Below are 22702 nucleotides of genomic sequence, written 5' to 3'. Positions count from 1 at the left end.
GTGTTCACATTTGTGTAGGAGCTGCAGATTCTGTCACATAGCTCTGCATGCAATGCTGTTTTTTTCATCAAAAAGATGGACACCTCACCAGAACCTAACAGACCCCATAATAAGTCAACAAGGTCCATTGAATGCTGCCGATGTCGGTCATGCAACGGATCAGGCACATTGCATATTCAGATCTTACATCTCTTCCCATCAAAGCAAGCATCATTGATGGTTTTCAACTTTTCTCATCTAAGAAACCCCTGCACTGTGACCCCTTCCTTCTCAGGATTACGGTGCATTCACACGACTGTATTTTTGGTCTGATCCACAATTTTTGTGGACCCATTCATTTATCTGGGGCTGAAAAAATGCGGACCGCACACGAATGCCAGGTTATATCATCATTTTTACAATGGGGCCCGCGAAAAGTACGGAATGCACACAGACCTTAGTCCGTCCAGGCAGTAGTAGGAGTCCAGGCAGTCACACCCCAACCCACCAGTGAGAAAGACTAGAATAAAAAGAGTCCCGGAGATTAGGATCGGAGTCATCAGCCTCTTTGAATTGGCTGTGACTCTTACATGGGGAGGTGGTGAGATAATTCAGTGTCCTAGTTGTCATGAAAGCATCTGCTTTCTTGAAGCTGTTTTACTGCTTATCCAACCGACTTTATCAACTAGAGTAACTTTTACAAGTAATCTCTGGCTTTAAATACTGGTAGCTAATGCATCAGTCAGCAGTATTTAATGCCAGAGATTCTTTGTACAAGTTATTCCAATTGAGCAAACCAGTCGGATGACCAGGGAAATGTCTTCAAGTTAAAATACAAGTCCAGTTGCTTTGACTTATTACTACTGATAAAACCTGGATGAATGAGGACTTTCAAAGACAGTCACCCTATGTTAAAGGTTCTTCACTCTAGCAAATAGTATGTGTCCTGAATCAATGCCGCACCTCTATCAGGTCCATATGCCATCATAAGTAATATGGAATGGGGATATCTTATTGGCACAATCCCTTTAGGGCTCGGGTACATGGCGATCTTGGTCGCGCAACAGTTGTCTCACCCAAGGATCACAGTGTAGCAGTGCTACCATATAAATGAATAGGGTCACAGCATGACACACGTTTGCTGTGGCCATGGCCCCAAAAATCAGCAGTGTTGGATTTGTAGTGATCCTGGGGTCACGGCACACATGTCAGAAAGTAGGAGCGATAACAGTGCAAAACAAGGCAGAGTTGGCCTCCAGGAGTCTGGGAAAGCTCTGTAACAACCCATACAGGAGGTATAATGGCAGCCACGTTGGTTGTCCCCCAATTTGAATTATATCTTTTATTTTAGGATAAAACACTGTTTCTGATGGGCCCATTACCGTTCCGGATAACATCTGTTGCTGCATCTGTCTCTGCATAATGCTTGTCTTCTCCATCATTTGCTGGTTTAATAATGCTTGCTGAGTGTTGTAACCATTTGGACTTGAACAAGAAGCAGCGCTTGAGCTGGTCCCGAGGCTGGTAGTGTTACACTGCTGGTCCTAAAAAAACGATAAAAAAATCACAACCTCAACAAAACGACCTTGTAACGGTATGCACAAGTATTATAATGAAATTTCAATAGCCGAATAACCAAGGGAGTTATATTAGTGAAGGTTTGACTGATAAATAGGTAATACATCTTTTTGGCTGGAATATTCCTTTACAAGGGCTTTCTCATTACACACATTTTTGTCATATTATTTGATTTCATAACGATAGTGTCCAGTTCCTGGATGGTGACCTCAGGGTAAAGACTTAGCTCACTGCTTAATAGCCTATCCAAGGTAGAGTAGATCCTTCTGCCACCACCTGGTACCCAACAAATGCCCACACGCTTACTACTGGCTATTATAATGCACACAGAGAGACAGAGAAGCTGCAGCAGCATCCCCCTCCTCCCTGTCTTTTTACTATTTACTGTGATATTGTTGATGGAATTTGGGTTTTCCTAGTCCTGTATCTTAATAACCTATCCAAGGCAGAGTGGATCTTTTTCCTCTACCCAGTACCCAACACATGTCCACAAGCTTACCACTAGCTATGATAATTTACAGAGAGAGAGAGGGAAGCTGCAGCAGCATCCCCCTCCTCCCTGTCTTTTTACTATTTACTGTGATATTGTTGATGGGATTTGGGGTTCTTAGTCCTCTATCTTAATAGCCTATCCAATGTAGAGTGGATGGTTTTCCCTCCACCCGATACCCAATGCCCACAAGCTTACTACTAGCTGTGATAATGCACAGACAGAGAGAGAGGGAGAGAGAAGCCGCATACCCCTCCTTCTTGTCTTTTTAATATTTACTGTGTTTTTGTTGATGGGATTTGGGCTTTCCTCAACCTGTATCTTAATAACCTATCAAAGGCAGAGTGGATCCAGAGTGGACCCAACACATGCCCACAAGCTTACCACTAGCTATGATGTTGCACAAGAGAGAGAGAGAGAGAAGCTGCAGATGCATTCCCCTCCTCCCTGTCTTTATACTATTTACTGTGCTATTATTGAAGGGATTTGGGTTTTTGGGGACAAAAAAGTTCAAACTTCTAGAGTACAGACTCATGGAAGGAGAAGACACCACTTTTCACCCTACTGATTAATATAGAACTGCCAATAATGATTGCACTTTAAATCAAATTACTAATTAGCAGTGAGACGTGGTTAGAATATCGTAAATGTGGACATCTAAAGTGAATACCCGCGAAAGTTTCATGACGTGAACTTTACAGGAGCTCTGACTGATTCACGACCTCTCCAGGGTCTACAAATGACCGTAGGAGGCTGCTGTGGAAAATGACGCTATGTGTTATATTTCCCAAAACGGTGAATTCATACACACAGTAAACTACAGTAGTCCTGGCATATCATGGAATTTTCCTGTTTATAGTTCCAGCCCAAGTCATTTATTATTTAGTCCCCCCACCATCTGCCAAATGTCATAATATAATTCATATATGTGCATGGAGATAGCACTGGTTTTTAAAAATTTAAATTTAAGGAAATGTATTAAATTTTCTTTCTTTAATAACATTGCAACTGTTCATAAAAAGATGCCCTTACTCTCTTAAAGGGGTTTTCTGGGAAGATAGATCAATTTATCAATATCAGATCCGGGGACAAAAGGCTTCGTCCAATGTGTGGTTTTGTCACGGTAGGGGGTGGGAGAAACCCCCCACTGTACAATGTAAAGGGATAAAGGATAGCTGCTAGGTCAAGAAGCCAGGAAATGGGAAGCAGGTCACCTCCTATAGCGTCCCTAATCATCTCCCTAACTCCTCACCGTATGAGCGGACCTGGTTGGTAGGACGGCTCATACCCTGGATACCTGAGGCCCTGAGTCGCCCTTCACAAAGGAGCTGAGGAGAGGCGCCCTGTTCTTCCAGGACACGGAAGAACAGGAGTCTCAAAACGTCTAGTAGCAGGGAAAAGGAGAGACCATACGCAGCAAGAGGATCGGCAGGTAAGGACTCAAGACAACACACTTACCTGCCAAAGTCTACACGACTGGAACCCGTGCATACGTACAGGAGCCCTAACACCAAACAGGATGCCGTACCAACGACTCACACAGGTATCCAGCACACCAGACTCTGCCAGGACCCCCATGCCGCAAGGTGCATGGCAGCCCCAGGCAGCGCTGCATACAGGCTAGTGGTTCACCCCTCTTGGAAACCAACCCCCTTCCGGAGGACACAGCACACAGGGAAAACATCTTACATACATGCAGGGACAAACACCAACAACAGCCCAGACAAGTAACAACAATCAAGACGTACAACACATCCTGAACATAAACCCACACCTAACATACAACAAGTGAGGTAGGGTATAATGAGCATACAAAAGGAAGACAATTTATGTCCAATAAGGTGGCCCTCAAGGACTGGGCAAGTTCACGCAGGAAAGGAGCAGAGCTCCAACACCAAACAAGGCTGAAGTACCACTGCCCCCAGCCAGGAAGCCACAGATAAAATCAAGCCAGTGGCCACACCCCTGACACAACTAAATCCCCACTAGCTATAGGAATAACCCCTCGCTCACCAAACCGCAGGGAGACACACCTTAAAGGGGAAATGCACGTGCAAACCGACAACACGTTGCCACCGGCAACCAGTCTGCACTGCAACCACGTCACGGTCAAACAACAATATGACCGTGGCAGGTTTCTGGCGATAGCGTACGGCAGCTCAGCTCATATTCACTTGACAAGAGCTGAGCTGCAGTACCCCAGCATGGCCACTACTTCTTATGCTTCCAGCTCCACCGTATAATTTCCAGCTGATCGGTGGAAGTGCCGGGTGTCAGACACCCACCACGCTGATACTGATGACCTGAGTATCGGTCATCAATATCTAAGTCCCTAAAAATCCCTTTAAATATTACACTTTCCACATCAGTCAAGCAGGCATCCATTTTGTACAGTATGGGAAATCCATTTCTGAGGCTTTGGTGACAGACCAGTATCTTCTCCTGGAAAAAGATTTGAGGCTGGCGGACTCTTTCAGTTCAAGTGCCCTATATATTACAGCTGCCATAAAGCATCTATAAGGCTCTGTTCACATTCTGTACACTTCCAAGGTGAGGAATGTCAGCATATACTACAATCCTGATAAAAAGTTTAAGACCACTTGAAAAATGTCAAAAAAATCATATTTAGTATGGCTGGATCTTAACAAGGTTCCAAGTAGAGCTTCAACATGCAACAAGAAGAAATGGGAGTGAGACAAAACATTTTTTGAGCATTCAATTTAATCAAAACAACGAATAAACTGAAACAGGCTGTTTTTCAGCCTGTTTTAGGACCACACCTCCAAAAAAAAACTGAACCCCCCCAAAACAGAAATCCAACTTTCAAACATGAACTCAGTAATGAGTAGCTCCGCCGTTGTTGTTTATCACTTCAAAAATTCGTTTCGGCATGCTTGATGCAAGCGTTTCCATGAGGTGAGTGGGAATATTTCTCCAAGTGGAGCCGCACGAAGGCCATCTACTGTCTGGAACTGTTGTCCATTTTTGTAAACTTCCCTTGCCATCCATCCCGAAAGGTTCTCAATTGAATTTAGATCAGGGGAACACGCAGGATGGGCCAAAAGAGTGATGTTATTCTCCTGGAAGAAGTCCCTTGTCCTGCGGGCATTGTGTACTGTAGCGTTGTCCTGTTGAAAAACCCACTCGTTACCACACAGACGAGGGCCCTCAGTCATGAGGAATGCTCTCTGCAACATCTGGACATAGCCAGCGGCCGTTTGACGCCCCTGCACTTCCTGAAGCTCCATTGTTCCACTGAAAGAAAAATCACCCCAGACCATTATGGCGCCCCCTCCACTGTGACGCGTAGAAAACATCTCAGGTGGGATCTGCTTGTCATGCCAGTAACGTTGGAAACCATCAGGACCATCAAGGTTAAATTTTTTCTCATCAGAGAATAAAACTTTCTTCCACCTTTGAATGTCCCATGTTTGGTGCTCTCTTGCAAAGTCCAAAAGAGCAGTTCTGTGGCGTTCAAGGAGACGAGGTCTTTGAAGACATTTTTTGTTTTTGAAGCCCTTCAGTCTCAGATGCCGTCTGATGGTTATGGGGCAACAGTCAGCACCAGTAAGGGCCTTAATTTGGGTCGAGGATCGTCCAGTGTCTTGACGGACAGCCAATTGGATCCTCCGGCTCAGTGCTGATGAAATTTTTTTGGGTCTTCCACTTGACTTTTTTGTTCCATAACCCTCAGGATCATTTAAGAATTTAAGAAATTCCAAATGACTGTCTTACTGCGTCCCACCTCAGCAGCGATGGCGCGCTGTGAGAGACCCTGCTTATGCAGTTCAACAACCCGACCACGTTCAAAAAGGGAGAGTTTTTTTGCCTTTGCCATCACAACGTGTGACTACATGACAGAAAATGACAATGAATCCACATCTTTGCACAGATTTGGCCTTTTAAAGGCATGTGGTCCTTTAAAAGGCCAACTTCTGATCAGCTGAAAAACAGCCTGTTTCAGTTTATTCGTTGTTTTCATTAAATTGAATGCTCAAAAAATGTAATTTTTCAAGTGGTCTTAAACTTTTGATCAGGACTGTATTTTTGCCGTTTAGCAGTCTGTTTTTTTTTTCAGCCTTCAGATTCTGGCTGATATACTGTTGATCAGTTTAGGTCTCTTGTAGGTTTCAGGCAGAATGTGGCTGTTCTGTAGCTCCAATTCAAGAATCCTATAGGTTACAACTGCAAATGTGCACCTCTATAATAGTACCGCGATGACGCGATCACTGAATCCCCTCCAGGATGCTTCTGATTTATTATAGTAATGCTGCTGTAGTCAACTGCGACATGCATGCTGCTGCTTAGGGCACAGTCTACCGCCTCTCCTGTGCCTACATGCATCTGTGAGCTATTAATATAATTATAGCTTTTGATGATTAGTTGTGGTCTGACCCCTCCCCGAAGGATGCCCAGGCATCATAGGACATGTAATACATGTGAGGTAAGAAGGTGTAATCATTGAGGGTTGCTGCTGGAGTGCTTCTTTAGCTGTCCAAGAGCCGTACTCTGTAGTTATCCTACACAAATTTTTATGTAAAGAGTCTCCTGTGCTTGCAAGAGAGAAGAAAGAGTCCACTCTGGCGTTTAAGCATTCTGGGCTATTTATTTGTGCACTTGGCTTTCATTCAGGTCTGACACATAATTAGACTTTTCTTCACATGTAACAAATTATGTCAGTCTTCATGCTGGATTCTTTATCCTTTTTGCTTGAGAACTATGCTGGAGGGCAAGTTACTCCCTGCCTGGGCGTCACCAGGTGCTGCAATCTATGCCTGGGGTAAAAACAACACTACCCAACATGCCGGCTATCTATGTAAGGGGAAAACCTACAATGACCCATAGAACAGAGGCAGTCATGGACAGATGCCTACATTTTGCACATGCTGGTCCAGATTTAAGAATCCTAAAGATGGCGTACACTTAGATAGACTGTCTAGATCTGTGATGGCTAACCTCCAGCACTCCAACTGTGGAAAAAACTACGACTCCCAAGATGCACACTTGCTTGGCTGTTCTGAGCATAGAAATGAATGGAGCATGCTGGGAGTGGTAGTTTCAAGACAGCTGGGGTGCTGGAGGTTAGCTATCACTGGTCTAGACCTTCAGCAGATTTATCACAGGAGCTCAGGCTGGATGATAAATGTGGTGGAGGGATAGTGTAACGGTCACATACACACACACACAGGGGGGAGGATAGTGACCACTGCGCTCCACCCTTAACCCATGGCCCTGCCTACTTGCTTCACGAGTCCTGATGACAGGGGACAACTGGACGGCAGTCCCTAACTTAGGATACGTGCGGGAAGGACAGACAAGACAAATAACGGATAGTGAACGGACCGGGTCAAAACCAAGAGGACAACGCAGTACAGAGGGATAAGCAAAGAATGGTCAGGAGAAGCCGGGGTCATAAATACCAGGAGAGTAGAGAAGTACCAAAGGAGTCCGCAAAGAATAGTTAGGTGGAAGCCTTTCCACTAAGCGCTGCCCGCCTTATGAGCACCAAATTGCACCACTTTTGAGACATGTTTTTGGAGCAGACACATTAGTAAATCTGGACCTCTGTGTTCACACTTTGCACTATTCTATTCTCAGAACATATCTCAGGAATACCACACAGACAGCCATGAAGGCTCTTATGGTGGCTCATTGTAGGAAGGTTGTCCCCTGCTTCTTCTCTTCCATACTAACAAATACAGGAGGGGGAAAGCATCGTGAGTAACCTGTTCCTTTTGTAAGAGATGGGCAGAAGGATAAACAAATGGGGGCTCCTGTTCCATTCATTTTCTATGGGCCTCCAGCAATTGTCGAGTGAAATACTTGGTTATATTGTGCCCTGGAGAAACTTTGGAGAATAGACGTTTGTGGACATTTGCCTCTATTGCTGCTATGCAAAATAAATAAAATAAATAAAAAATTTAATTTGGACTATGATTTATGCCCTTGTTTACAGGTATACTGTTTTATATTGTTAAACCGCCGCATGACTTTAGACAGCTGCAGTCATAGGGAGAAGTGCCGAGACTAGCAGGAGCGGTCAGGCTGTGAATGATCCTTGCAGCATCCTGCTACAAGGATCTATCACAATGTTAGGGCTTGTTCACACGAACGTGCCGTATTTTGCGGTCCGCAAATTGTGGATGCGCAAAACACAGATGCCGCCCGTGTACCTTCCGCAATTTTCAGAACGGAAGGCCCTTTATAGAAATTCCTATTCTTGTCCGCAAAACAGACAAAAATATTTTTTGCGGGGCCATGGAACGGAGCAACTTTTGCGGCCCCATTGAAATGAATGGGTCCGCACCCGAGCCACCCGAACCAAACCACGGTCATGTGAATGAGCCCTTAAATGTAAAAGCCGTCAGGGAGCACTTTTCCTTACGCCACCTGCTGGCTGTAAAATTAACTGTCAGCCTGCAGGCTATGAACAAGAAGGGGTTAATTCACAAAAAAAAATAGATAAATAAAACATAAATAAGTACGGTAATTAATAAAGAAATGCAAAACAAATAATAAAAAAATGTTAACGTTATAGCAATAGTTACTAGTATTAGTATTAGCAATAGTATAGCAGACTATAAAAAGTAAAATAAAAAAATATTTATATTTATTAGTTTTAGCAATACTATAGTGGAATTTATATGTGTAAAACATACAAACATACACACTTTTATTTAAAAAATCAAGGTATTCGCTTTAGCTATATTTTGTATAGCAGGGTTTTTTTCTGCGAAAAATTTACAAACGCACTCATATTTTTTTCAAAACCCTTAAAATGTCCAAATTTCCCCAAGATGAATACCTTAGGGGAACAATATAAAAAAAAGGGCTTGTAACGTTTTGGCGCTGTACAACAGTATTCTGGCATTACGGTGCCATAGAACCAGCAATAGAAAAATAGGCCGCCAAAACCCCAAAATACGCTCCAGTCTTGCGGTGGGTCCAGCCAGTAGATAAATGACATAAATAGCGTCCATTTTCAGGGTACAAGTGTATGGTAATGGTTTTAGAAATGTTTTGACTTGAAACCTTTTCTAACAGAAAGAAAATTGCTAAGAATATCAAAGAATTTTTTTTTTTCATAATGTTCAGTTTTTCCTTAAATATATATTTTTTTATATTATATTCATAATCTAATGGCACAAAAGTAAAGTCTATGGTTTCCCGTGAAAAAATATCAAATACATGTCGGTTGGCTCATAAATTAATCAGTTATTTGCAGTTATATAGGCCCTGTCATGCCTTCAGCAAGTTTATTGTTAATTTATGCATAACTTTCATACATAGGTAATATGTTTTCTGTATCATTCTCTGTTGATTGTGTAACAGCTCCATCTAGTGGCCGTTTTACATACAATTGCAGCTATTCATACTACAAGTTTGTTCTACTTCAGCTTCCATATCTTAGTGACATCATCATCCCTGCACATAGCAGCCATTTTCTTCATTCACAGTCATCACTTCCTGAGGATAGCACATGGCTTGGAAGTCTTTTGAGTCATCCTCTACATCTAAGCTCACGGTAGCATCGCTGTTTTACAGCGCATACTGATTACATCCTTGCAATAAAGATAAAGTTGGACGTTACTCCATTGTCAATTCATTGCCGGGATAAGGTTTAGCTGTCTGTCCAGCTATGTACCTTCACACATAAGGAGGACAGAACAGGCCCATTGCTACAACTAAAAAAATGGCCTGTTAAGGAAGAGGGATAAACATTCCGGTAATGAAGCGGTTAAACTGTATTTTATATGTTTATTGCAATATATACTGTTCATTTGCAGTTATTGCTCGGTATTTGAACTGCATTGTGAAAATGCACAGCCAGCTAGCTAATACTGAGAGACTCTGGGCCTTTCCAGCCTGTGCACTGAGAAGCTAGTAATTTTCCACAGTTACCATAAGGGACTATGCAGAGCTAAGTTTTATACAGAAAAAAAACTGACTCTGTCAGATGCTTGTTTACATCTAGAAACTGCTTAGCCATTCCCATTGACTTGTATTGAGGAACAATACAAGTCTATGTAAGGCGTGAACTGCAAAATTGCTTCTGTTAGGCGTGCTTCTCCAGCTTCACCCTTCCCACTAGAAGGTTCTAAATCAGTTAAAAACTTTATAAAAGTACAGCAGTCAGAGCTCCTAGAGGTCTGCAGATAGGGATTAGTGTTAAGTAGGAGAGACTCTGCTAGACTGCTCGAGTGACCAAAAGAAGAAGACGCTGAGACAGGGATACCCTGCTCAATGACTGAGCCACAGACCCTGGGCTACCAGTCCTTCGGCCAGGAAATCAGTCTTTTGAGAGAGACAGTGACAGCTAGCTCAGACCTTTCCTCGGCACGAAAACTTTTTCTGCCAGGAGAAGAAGATTCTAGTTTTATACATGGCACATAGTAGGGGAGGCCCTGATACAGAGTTTGCATTGGAGCCCGTAGATTGAAGCCTTAAAGAACACCTGTCAGCAAGGTCAATCCAGACACACTGTTTGGTAGGGATGATTCTGCTCATTAAAACGATACCTGTCTTGTGAAAATCGGTTGCAGCATTCTGGAGAAAAATGGCTTTTATTCTTTATGCAAATGAGGCCTTCAGTGCACTGAGGGGTGTGGCCAGCACTGGAAAGCTGAGGTGCACTGAGAGTCTTGGCCCCACCCTTCAGTGCACTGCAGTCCTCAATTGCTATAAGACTAAAATTCTCATTTCTTGGAAATGCTACCACCGATTTTTACAAGACAGGTATCAATTTAATCAGCAGGATCAACTCTACCAGTTTAATAGGGTTGACTCTGCTGACTGGAGAGGAAAATAAATACCTCTAAAACGAACTCTAGTAAAACCCACTCTGCAGTCGTGTTGTTTCTGCAGCTACAGTCACTGTTTTCAGTCGCTCTTTCATTACTACATTATTAAAATTTAGGAAAAAATTAACAGTTTTCTAGCAAAATTACAATCGTAAAACGTTTTAGTAGAAACTTGTCAGGTATCAAGAAATGTGGGGTCTGGAATTCTACCCCTGTTCCTTGGAAAAGCAAGGCTTAACCGTACACCAAGGCTGTGCTATCCTTGGCAGGACTGTGTATGGCACATACATTCATAGGATTAGATGAGTTTTATGGTTAATGCCGTCAAGCTGTGGTTATGGCAAAGATGTTTGGAAATTATTATAAGTAAGCTTTTCTGTACGGCAGCCAAAAATCACTAAATGGAAGGTCAGGAAGATATACTGCTTTGTATTGTTCAGGGGGAAAACATTGCTTATTAAAGGGAGATTTATTAAAATGTAAATGTAGAAATGTACATGGAGCCTGCCAGAGAGGAAGCATATATATTCACGTAAAATATGTGCATGCTATACAAAGCTAGCCTTGGAATCTGGTCGAGTGGTTTCATGTGCTTGTAGGAAATCATGGTAGCATCTACTAAGCAGAGGTCCAGAGAGGTATTTATTACATGCTGCCTTCTCATAGCTGTCAACAGGCAGGACCATCCTGTGAACCAGATCATAACACAAAATTCAACTAAAATATATTTTTTATTGTATTTTTTTATTTATTCATTTTTATTATGTGCCCTTTATGTGGCGGTAGTTTTGATATAGAGGATGTATGGGTTATGATCGCCGAGGGTGGGGCTAGAAGCTGCGGTGTGGTTTTTTTAACTAGTATTTTGATTTATTTTATCAAAATATTTTTTTTTTACACTCCCCACCCCACACACACATACACAATGTCACACAAGACCTGTGGGGGGCATTTAAAGGCTGGGTACACCTTTTGGAGGCAATTTATTTTTTTATGATTGCATGTCCCTCATTTTTGGCTAAAAATCATTTTTTCAATTGGCCTTCATTAAAAATATTGAGCTGTTCTGTCGCAAAGGGTTAACTGTTTTTCTAGCTATATGACTGGTACTTTTACTTTGTGCTGGTCATCTAATAACCCTTATCTCAAAATTACTAAAAGGTTATAAATGCTTATTTAAGCCACATTATTATCAGTAAGATAAGAACTGAGCTATAATGTCAAAGAGCAAAGATAAGGAGCCCGTCTGCTCCTGGTCTGAAGGAAGAGAAAGAAAATCCAAAGGGTGCTACTAGAGCATTCTAGCTCTGTACAGGAAAAAGGACGCCATATTATTAAGACCAATTAAAATAAGTAAAATGCAATAATAATAAAAATTGCCCCCAAAGGTGTACATAGCCTTAAACATTAGATATTTTTTTTCTGTTGCTGATTTCTCATCTAATTGGGGCTGACATATTAGCTCCAGTTACAAGGGGAATACAGCCATTAGACCTTATAACCTCACTGCAGAGCTGCTTGTGCAGATACTCGGCCCCTAGTGATCACATGATCGCTAGGACTGGAGCGGCAAGTGGCATTGCTGCTTCCTGATTTGTATACATAGCACTCACTGAGCCCTGTGTATACAGTGATGGAGAAGGCAGGGACAGTAAAAACCATCACAGACAGCGGGCTCTCTGCTCCCGCAGCTGCACAGTCTCTGTACAGCTGCTAACTCTGCAAGAATGTTCAGAAACAGATCGCCTGGACATTTACATCCAATGGGCGATTCACAAGTGGTTAAAGGGGTTGGCAAATTATATAATTTAATGACATGGTATAAGAGTCAAAGAGGTGGCGGTGTGAGAACCACAATATCACCTATTTTGCCAACTTACTCAGTTACCTAAAAAAAGCTGGGACCAACACCTCACAATGTTCATAGAATAAACAGGCCACATAAGCCACATTTATCAAGACTGTCTAAAGCTGGTTTCACATATAGGTTTTTCGGGACATTTTTGAGGGCTTTTACAGTTTTTGGTGCGTTTTTTGAGGCTGGTGTTTTTTGCAGTGATTTTTTTTAGGCAAAACTGCTAAATCCAGATGTTAAGTGAAAATGTATGGGAAACATTAAACACAGGACAAACATGCAGTTTTTTTGCAGCGGCATCTCTTCACCCTTGAGGGTCAATGCCATTTTTCTTTTCAAATTATAGCATGCTATGGGTCTGGCGTTTTTCTCCCATAGCCTTCCATTATTTTTTTTTTAGCCATCAAAAATGCGTGTGGTTTTTGTACCAATGTATTTCCCCATAATGCTCTACAGAGGAATTGACATTATAAAGGGTGCATAGCTTCCTAAAAAAAAAAAAAAAGGAATCTTGTGATACAATGTGTGGGCAAAAAAGCTACAAAAATGCTGAGCAAGATAAGCATTTTTCTTGCCCCAAAAACTGTGCAGCAGCACTGTAAGGTTATATTAACATCTTGTTTTGTGAACACGTTCTGCATATGTGTCGGGACAGTTCCGCCTAAAGTATCCCTATTGATCCGACTATTGATCCCTATTAGCCTATGTCAGGGTGGTATACTTTTTTTTTTACTGTATACACTCCTCAACATTGAAATTGCTTTACCAAGAAGGAAAAGTCATGGACATTTGGAAATCAAAGAATCGATAGACATGTTAATGATATGCAAATGATAAAAATGGAAAAATAAGTATTCAAAACATCTTAGTTTATTCAGTATTGAGTATGAGCACCATGCGCAGAAATACATGTGTTTACACGCCTTGGCATGGTCTCATTGAAGTTATTAATCGTTGTCTGAAGAATGTTCTGCCATGCAGAATGCACTTGGGCATGCAAATCATCACGATCCGTTGTTTGCAATTGCCAAACAATGACATCCCAGTCGTGCTTGATGGAAGATAAGTTCGGAGACTCTGCAGGCCACAGTAGCATGTTCAGGCCATGCAGGCTGCGAACACTAGCACGAGCAACATGCGGGCCTGACGTCGTCGGGTTGAAAACCATCTCATGGGTCACCTTGTAGAAATGGCCGTACCACTGGTTCCACAACCAAATCAATGTAACACTGAGCTGTGGGTGTACCTGAAATGCAGACTAGAGGGGTTTAGCTGCCTACATTATGCCACACCATAATCCCGGGAGTAGGACTGGTGTGACATTCCTTTGTGAAGGCCTCTTTATTGCATTGACCACGTGGTCTCCAGACCAATCTCCAGCTATCATTGCATCCAAAACAAAAGTGGACTCATCACTGAATAGGATAGACCTTCATTCCAGCCTCCATTGCCGTCTGCTGTGGACCATGAGCCTTTGAGAGCGGTGGTTTGAGATCAGTGTAGCTGGACATCTGGCTCGTAGCCCAATGTTGTGCAAATGTCTTCTGATGGCACCCTCTGTTTGCCACACTAGGCTTGGGATATAAAGTCGGTTTCACTTGCAGTACAGAATGGATCACTACTCACCATTCTTCTAATCAGACGATCTGTCTGTACAGAGGTTCACCTCTGTGCGCCTCTTGCTGTCATCACAGTCTGTCATTGTTCTCTCAACCACTGAGACACGCAACGTTGATCAGTGCTGTCTGATCAAGCAGTAATCAAAGCAAAAGGTGGCTACTTTGAAGAACCTAGAATATGACATATTTTCAGTTGTTTCACACTTGTTTGTTATGTATATAATTCCACATGTGTTAATTCATAGTTTTGATGCCTTCATAGTCATGAAAATAAAGAAAACTCTTTGAATGAGAAGGTGTGTCCAAACTTTTGGTCTGTACTGTACATAACAAACAAGTGTGAAACAACTGAAAATATGTCATATTCTAGGTTCTTCAAAGTAGCCACCTTTTGCTTTGATTACTGCTTTGCACACTCTTGGCATTCTCTTGATGAGCTTCAAGAGGTAGTCCCCTGAAATGGTCTTCCAACAGTCTTGAAGGAGTTCCCAGAGATGCTTAGAACTTTTTGGCCCTTTTGCCTTCACTCTGCGGTCCAGCTCACCCCAAACCATCTCGATTGGGTTCAGGTCCAGTGACTGTGGAGGCCAGGTCATCTGGCGCAGCACCCCATCACTCTCCTTCATGGTCAAATAGCCCTTACTTTCAAAGTTTTCCCAATTTTTCGGCTGACTGACTGACCTTCATTTCTTAAAGTAATGATGGCCACTCGTTTTTCTTTACTTAGCTGCTTTTTTCTTGCCATAATACAAATTCTAACAGTCTATTCAGTAGGACTATCAGCTGTGTATCCACCTGACTTCTCCTCAACGCAACTGATGGTCCAAACCCCATTTATAAGGCAAGAAATCCCACTTATTAAACCTGACAGGGCACACCTGTGAAGTGAAAACCATTTCAGGGGACTACCTCTTGAAGCTCATCAAGAGAATGCCAAGAGTGTGCAAAGCAGTAATCAAAGCAAAAGGTGGCTACTTTGAAGAACCTAGAATATGACATATTTTCAGTTGTTTCACACTTGTTTGTTATGTATATAATTCCACATGTGTTAATTCATAGTTTTGATGCCTTCAGTGTGAATCTACAATTTTCATAGTCATGAAAATAAAGAAAACTCTTTGAATGAGAAGGTGTGTCCAAACTTTTGGTCTGTACTGTACGTTGGGGAATATTTCCACGCACTCCTCCAACGTATGCCCTCAATGAGAAATGAACAAAGCCAATCAGAACTGTTGTGGAAAAATAGAAGCTACACTGTGAAACTTAAGAGTTTTCTGAGACTTTAATACTGATGACCTCTCCTTTGGATAGGTCATCAATATCTGATCTGTGGGTGTCCAACAACCAGGACCCACCATGTTTGAGAAGGCACTGGCATTCCTGTGAGCGCCGTGGCCTTCTCCATGCTCACCAAGCACAGTGCCATACAATGTATGGCGGCTATGCTTGGTATCGTAGCTCAGCCCCATTTACTTCTATGGAACTGAGATGCGCCTAGGCCTCGTGACATCACTTGGCCCAGAAAAAAGCTGTGAGAAGGCCGTGGCTCGACTGTGAGCGCCGCTACCTTCTCAAACAGCTGATCAGCAGGAATTTCAGATGTCGGACCACCACCGATCAGATACTGATGACCTATCCTGAGGATAGGTCATCGGTATTAAAGTCTTGGCTTAACATATTGATTGCTTATCCTTTACATAGGTCATTAATTTTAGATCGGTGGGGGTCCGACACCCGGCACCCCCACCGATCAGCTACCATTGGAACAAACATAGAGGATGGAGCTGGAAGCACAGCTCCGTCCATTGTGCAGTGTCCATAGAGCTCAGCTTCCATTCACTTGAATGGACAGGTCATCAATATCTATATTCTGATATTATATAAATGGGTTATTTGCTTTAAAAAAATATCCCAGTTTGTTAGAAGGGTCCCCTAAAAATAAAATGATCACAGAGTGTCCGGCTTCTGGGAACCCCAGCAATCAGTTTTAATCTGCAGAGGAATCAAACAGCAAGTGTTCAATTTTTCTGCAGTGCCACCTCTGGTGAAGTGAAACATTACAGTTACCATCGATAGTAATGAACATGCTTGGAAACCTTAGGACACTTTTTGTAGCTGCTCTCCGCCATACAGATAAGAGGTTTAAATGGTTGGTACTACACTGCATAATAGAGGTATTCTCCTCTAGAATAATTGCTCCAAGGGGAGGACAGAGTAATATCTTGTGACGGTGCAGAGCCTGTGACTTTGAAATATGGACTTGTCGGGACACTGTGTGGAGGTGTAAGTGCATACGGCTTTGCTGTGAACATGAGCCATCGATGCCAAGAAATAATTCCTTGGTCTTCAAGGTCCTATGCATAGACATACCTGAAGGGGTGCAGAGGTAGCAGTAAGACCCAGGCCACACTGACACATAAGAAAAGTTTAAACTCAAAGCTAACCCACTGTTGGAAAACATGCAATCTCAATTATGATTAAAGGGGTTTTCCGGAAGTTCAATATTAATGGCCTATCCTCAGGATAAGTCATCAATATCTGATCAGTGGGGGTTCGACTCCAGGCACTTCCGCCAATCAGCTGTTTGAAGAGGCTGAAGCTTTCCGGTAAGTGACCGCACATTCATCAATCACATGACCTATTTGCAGCTCATTCCCATTCAGGTGAACAGGTTTGGGCTGTAATTCCAAGCACAGCCACTATACAATGTACAGCACTGTGCTTAGTATGCTTTAAAGGGGTATTCCCATCACAATAATCACTGTTTAATCTGTTTATAATGTGACAGTGATCATTTTTGTAAATATAATTTATTAGCCAATTCCCCCTTCTTGATAAAATTCATCCCCATCTACCTCATTGTTGTCATTCAGCTTTCCCTAGTTATGGCCACATTTCGCCTGCCGAATGCAGGGGCCGCGCATGCGCAGATGATCCTTAGCGATCCAGTGGCCAGCCTCCCATTTCATTCATGGACGCGCACGGCGCCGGGCGGACGCGCATGCGCTGATCATTATTTCTTTAGCCGCATCTACAACAGAGCTGCGCATGCACGGTTCCATTTTAGACGCGGCACAAAGGAATAATGATCAGCGCATGGGTGGCCGCCCGAAGACTTCGGAGACAGAAATGGAGAGAGAGGACGTGCCGGAGAAGTTTTGGAGGACCAGGCTAACTTCAAATTAGGTGAGTATCATTTTTATATGAATAAATGCACCACCAATTCCACCAACAATCTTACAATATAGGACAATAAAAGAATTCAGGATGAACTTCATTGTGGAATAGAGGAACATAGAGGGAAGACGTTATGCAGTGGAGGGACAAAGGGCACGCAAGTATGGAATGGAGTGACACAGAGGGGACTGATGACTCATACTATCCACATGAACGAGCATGCAAGGACTGAGTTCTCAGTGTGATATCATAAGGAGGCATGGCTGGACTTCACTCAAACTGCCTAAGCCCGCCCAGCCTTAGAAGCAGGAAACCAGGAAGTGAACAGCAGAGCTGGCTGCAGGTGAGGATGAAATAGCAAGATGGGAATACCCCTTTAAGGAGGCTGCAGCACCCAATGAAACGCTGTGGCCTCTTCAAGCAGCTAATCAGCAGGGAAATCCAACCTTGTCTGTCCTTAAGATAGGCTATCAAGACTGAAGTATGGGGAAACCCCTTTAAGCTCCTTCAAGCTCATGTCTGATATGTCTTGACTCTCAGGAAGCTGTTGAGTCACTGATGCAGAGAAAATGTATTATTACATGGTGACCATTCAGATGTATGGCTGTCCATGTCATATATGGACAACTCAAGTTTACCACATATATTTTCTGGCTCACAGAGGATGGTCCTGAGCAGGTGAGCCACCTCTATGACATCACCTTTAATGTGAATGGGTGGTTTTGCAACAGATGTAAACTCTTCAGTCTGGGTATCATTGTAGGTTTCACCTCTCAGACCCACACCAATATTATATTCTAGGATCTCTCGATGACACGGTGAAGCTCTTCTCCAGCCCTCCAAAGAAGTATTATGGTATATCCACCTAGTGTGAACGTCTTTGTAGGTCCTCCTCTACTTTGGTCCTTTCCAAAAAAGTCACCTTCAATGTTTGTTCTATGGATTGCAATTTTAGGAAAAAGGTGAATTATAAAGTGTAACCTATTAAGCCGCATCCTTTTGTCTTGCTCAAACTTAAATTGCTTAAGTAAATAAAAGAGACAGTTCAGCTCATTTAGCAGATGACTTATCTAAGTTTTGACATAACAACTGCATTAAGAAGGTAGCAAAGATTTAGTTTAATCATCAGAACATCTTTTGCTACAATTTATGGTTATTTGTGGATGAGATCAAAGACTCCATAGGAATGTGAGGAGGTTTTGGAATGTTGCTCAAGAAAGGTCCCGGGGAATTGTGCACTAAGTCATTGGCTGTCTTTCAAAGTACAATCAAGCCTTTGCCGAGCGTCTTATTCTTTATCTCTGAGCATTTTCACATCTACTTGGAAGATTTTTGTTGATATTTAGTGGTTTCCTTCCATGTGTGAGCAAGCCCTACGCTCCAGGTGGCACTGGTCTACGTCTTGCTCTGGTGGACAAGATGGAAGCAGAGCATCTACAGTTGGCCAATATTCTGTGAAGGTTTAAAGGGGTTTTCCCATGTAGTACATTCATCATCTAGCCATAGGATAGGTGAGAGATGTAAGATCACTAGGGACCCTACCACTGAGGCCACCACAATCACTAGAATGAGTGTCCTAAGTCCCCTATTCCTACTCACTGCACCACCACAGATATGACCTCATTGGGGGAGGTGGGTACAGGGACTTTTATTCATGTTATCACTCGTCTTACCAATCACAGCCCAGTGTTGTTCCCCTGTACATTCTCCGGTGACCCAGGGGCGGGACCACCTTTCATACCAATCAGAGAGGATATGTGCTCTCTGATTATCATATTTAGGGTGTCTTAGAGAAAACGACTCTAAAGATTACATCTGGATGAAGATTTTTTTTAATTCTTTTCAGTTCTAATGAACACGTGAAGAATAGTGCGTTCAGACGTGGAAATAACTGGCATGTATGAACTCTGCACATCTTAAATTTATTTTACCTTTTAGAAGGTTTTGTGAATCTCAGACTCTGCCAGGATCAGACTTTCAGACAGTTGTTTATGCATCTTTGACAAAATGTTAGGCTTTGGTGCAAAACTGCAGGATAGTGGCCATGAGTATTGATGGCATTGATGGCTATTTGAGTGCTTGATGGCATTTCCACAATATACCAGATTACATTTTCACAATGTATCAGGTAGGTATAAAAAGGTAAAATGAACTCCTCAACATTGAAATTACAGCACCAAGAAGGACAGGAGGTAAGGTTATGCAAATCGAGGAAGTAGCAGGTGTCACTAAGATCTGCAGATGATGACATTTTCAAGCACCTAGCTCCAACCTGTGGCATGTGGGAGGGGCATAAAAGCCAGATTGACATTTTTTAGCTACATGAAACCTAAACCATCCGGTCATATGGGATGATTGTGCGATGCCACCTGTATGTCCATGGGCCCATTATCGCCACTCATCACAAACTGAGAAGGACTGAATCCTTGAACTGAGAAACCTTGGTTTATCACTCCAGCAGATCACTTCGGACCCTGGCCGAGATGTCAGCAATGTGTCCCGGTGTCTCCCGGTGGTTGGGAGAACAAAGAAGGACTGGAATGACAGCAAGAGGTGCACAGAGATGAACCTCTGCACGGACAGAATCTGATTCGAAGAATGGTACACAGTGATCCATTCTTTACTGCAGGTGAAATTGGACGTCACATCCCAAGCCTAGGGCGGCAAACACAAACCATCAGAAGGTGTCTGCACAACATTGGTCTACGAGCCAGATGTCCAGCTACAGGTGTTCCACTGACTTCACGCCACCGCTCTCAAAGACTAGAATAGTGCACAGCAAGACGGGAATGTAGGCCTCTTCAGTGATGAGTCATGCTTTTGTCTTGGATGCAGTGATAGCCAGAGATTGGTCTGGAGACCACATGGGCAAAGCCATGTAGAGGCTTTCACAAGGGAATGTCACACCGGTCCTACTACGTAAGTAGCTGGACCCCTCTAATCTTCATTTCAGTTACACTAACAGCTCAGTGTTACATTGATTTGGTTGTCGAACCAGTGGTGCAGCCATGTCTCCAAAGTGTCCCAGGAGATGTTTTTTCAACAGGACAACACCAGGCCGCATGTTGCTTGTGCTATTGTGAGCAGCCTCCATATGCTACAATGGCCTGCAGCATCTCTGGACATGTGTCCCATCGAACACATCTGGGATGTCATTGTTTGGTAATTACAAAAGGAACTGCCAGCAGCGGATCTTGATGATTTGCGTGTCTATGTGCATTCAGCGGGGCAAAACATTCCTCAGACAGCTAATAATAACCTCACTGATAGCATGCCAAGGCGTGTAAGTGATTGTATTGGTGTGCGTGGCGCTCATACATATTTTGTTTCCATTTTTTTTTTTACAATTTGCCTATCATTAACATGTTTATCGATCCTGTGATTTCCATAATTCCATGACTTTCCCTTCCTGGTGTTACAATTTCAGTGTTGAGGAGTATATGATACTGTATATATATTTTTTTATTTTGTTCTAAGTGTTTTATTGCAGCTCAACATCATGCCCTTCAAGGGAGCTGCAATACCAGAATCAACCAATAGACGGGCGTGGCGCTGTTTTTGGAAGAAAGCAGTTATGTTTTCTAATCCTGGATAACCTCTTTGAGTAACAATACTTTTTACCATTACAGAGGATACAGTTCTTAACTAAGTCAGGAAGAAAGCCAGGACAACTGCTGCATCCTTGTAACTTTTTTCTTCTTCCAAGCGGTCATTCTGCCAAGACTTAAACCCAAAGAAGCTATTTTTAAGAGTTTGTTGTTAATTAGAATATGGACTCTCCATTATCCATGTTAGGCTTTTTTTAATGTTAGGCACGTGTTAAACTAAATATAATTTCGACATTTGGATAAAATTCACTGCAGACGTTTTTCGACTCGTGAATGATTTTTTACAGCATTCCACAATACAAATCTACTTAAAACATGGAGTAACCGCACCAATCCTCTACTGATCCTGCAGGGCTCTGGAGCCATCAGAGAGCAGTGCATTGTGGGAGATTACACGACAGAGAGTATGTTAACATGTCTCAGATTCCCGAAATCCAACACGTATTTGCCAGAGGAATCGAGGCTGAAATCCGAGGCTGACACTAGAATTTCTGCCACGGATGTGCAGTTTCATGTGCTGCGGATCCGCACGAGGGGCCCGTTCACACGGTAGTTTTTGCAGGCTAAATTTTGGAGCGGACACCTGCACCGAATTTTGCCAGCGGCCTCATAGTTTCTGCCTTCCATTCATTTCAATGGGAGGCAGCGCTAAAGATCATGTCCGTTCTCGAAGAGGCTCAGGCTTTAAAGGGGTATTCCCATCACAGACAATGGAGGCAAATCGTTAGAATATGTCCCCATTGTCTGATAGGTGCGGGTCCCAGAGGAAGCGGTGAGAGAACGGAGCGGGGAGAGTGGTCGCTGGAGGACTCCGGTCCGGCTACTGCCAACCGCTTTCCCCATACAAGTGTATGGAGCGCACTGCGCTTGCGCGGCCAACGCTCCCATTCATTTCTATGGGGCCGACGGAAATAGCCTGGCTCGGCTATTTTCAGCGGCCCCATAGAAATGAATTGAGGGCGGCTGCGCATGTGCGGTGAGCCCTCTACCACCTTTAACCTCTCAGTTCTCCACCTCTGGGACCCGCACCTATCAGATAATGGGGGCATATCCTAGCGATATGCCCCCATTGTCTGTGATGGAAATACCCCTTTAAATTCACACACTGCTATCTTCAGCACTGCCTCCCATTGAAATGAACGGAAGGCAGAAACTATGAGACTGCTGGCAAATTTCAGCGCAGTTGTCCGCGCCAAAGTTCCACCGGCAATGAAAGGCAAAACATTCTATGGCAAGGACAGCAATTCAACTGGATTTTTTCCGGAGCATGTGAACAAGGTCACAGAAATCCCAATGTTAACAGATTTTATGAGGATGAGGATCTATTATATCTCATACCTCACATATCAGTACACTGCTGTATATACTATATATCTGTATACACTGTATCTATTACACCTCATACCTCACATATCAGTACACTGCTGTCTATACTATATATCTGTACACACTGTATCTATTATACCTCATACCTCACATATCAGTACACTGCTGTATATACTATATATCTGTATACTCTGCATCTATTATACCTCATACCTCACATATCAGTACACTGCTGTCTATACTATATATCTGTACACACTGTATCTATT

General features: G+C 42.9%; 1 protein-coding gene across 1 annotated transcript in view; it reads right to left on the bottom strand.

The window, feature by feature from the left end:
• The window catches only part of MAML2 (mastermind like transcriptional coactivator 2), a 185919-nt gene that overhangs the window by 14786 nt on the left and 148431 nt on the right, over positions 1-22702 (bottom strand). The window contains exon 4 of the mRNA XM_040426306.1: positions 1362-1523. Within this exon, the coding sequence (XP_040282240.1) occupies positions 1362-1523 (162 nt within the window). The remainder of the gene's footprint in view (positions 1-1361; positions 1524-22702) is intronic.

The sequence above is a fragment of the Bufo bufo genome, chromosome 3, assembly GCF_905171765.1.
Source record: "Bufo bufo chromosome 3, aBufBuf1.1, whole genome shotgun sequence".
Lineage (NCBI taxonomy): Eukaryota > Metazoa > Chordata > Amphibia > Anura > Bufonidae > Bufo > Bufo bufo.
The sequence above is the reverse complement of the archived record's forward strand: the minus strand, read 5'-3'. Positions and strand labels throughout refer to the sequence as shown.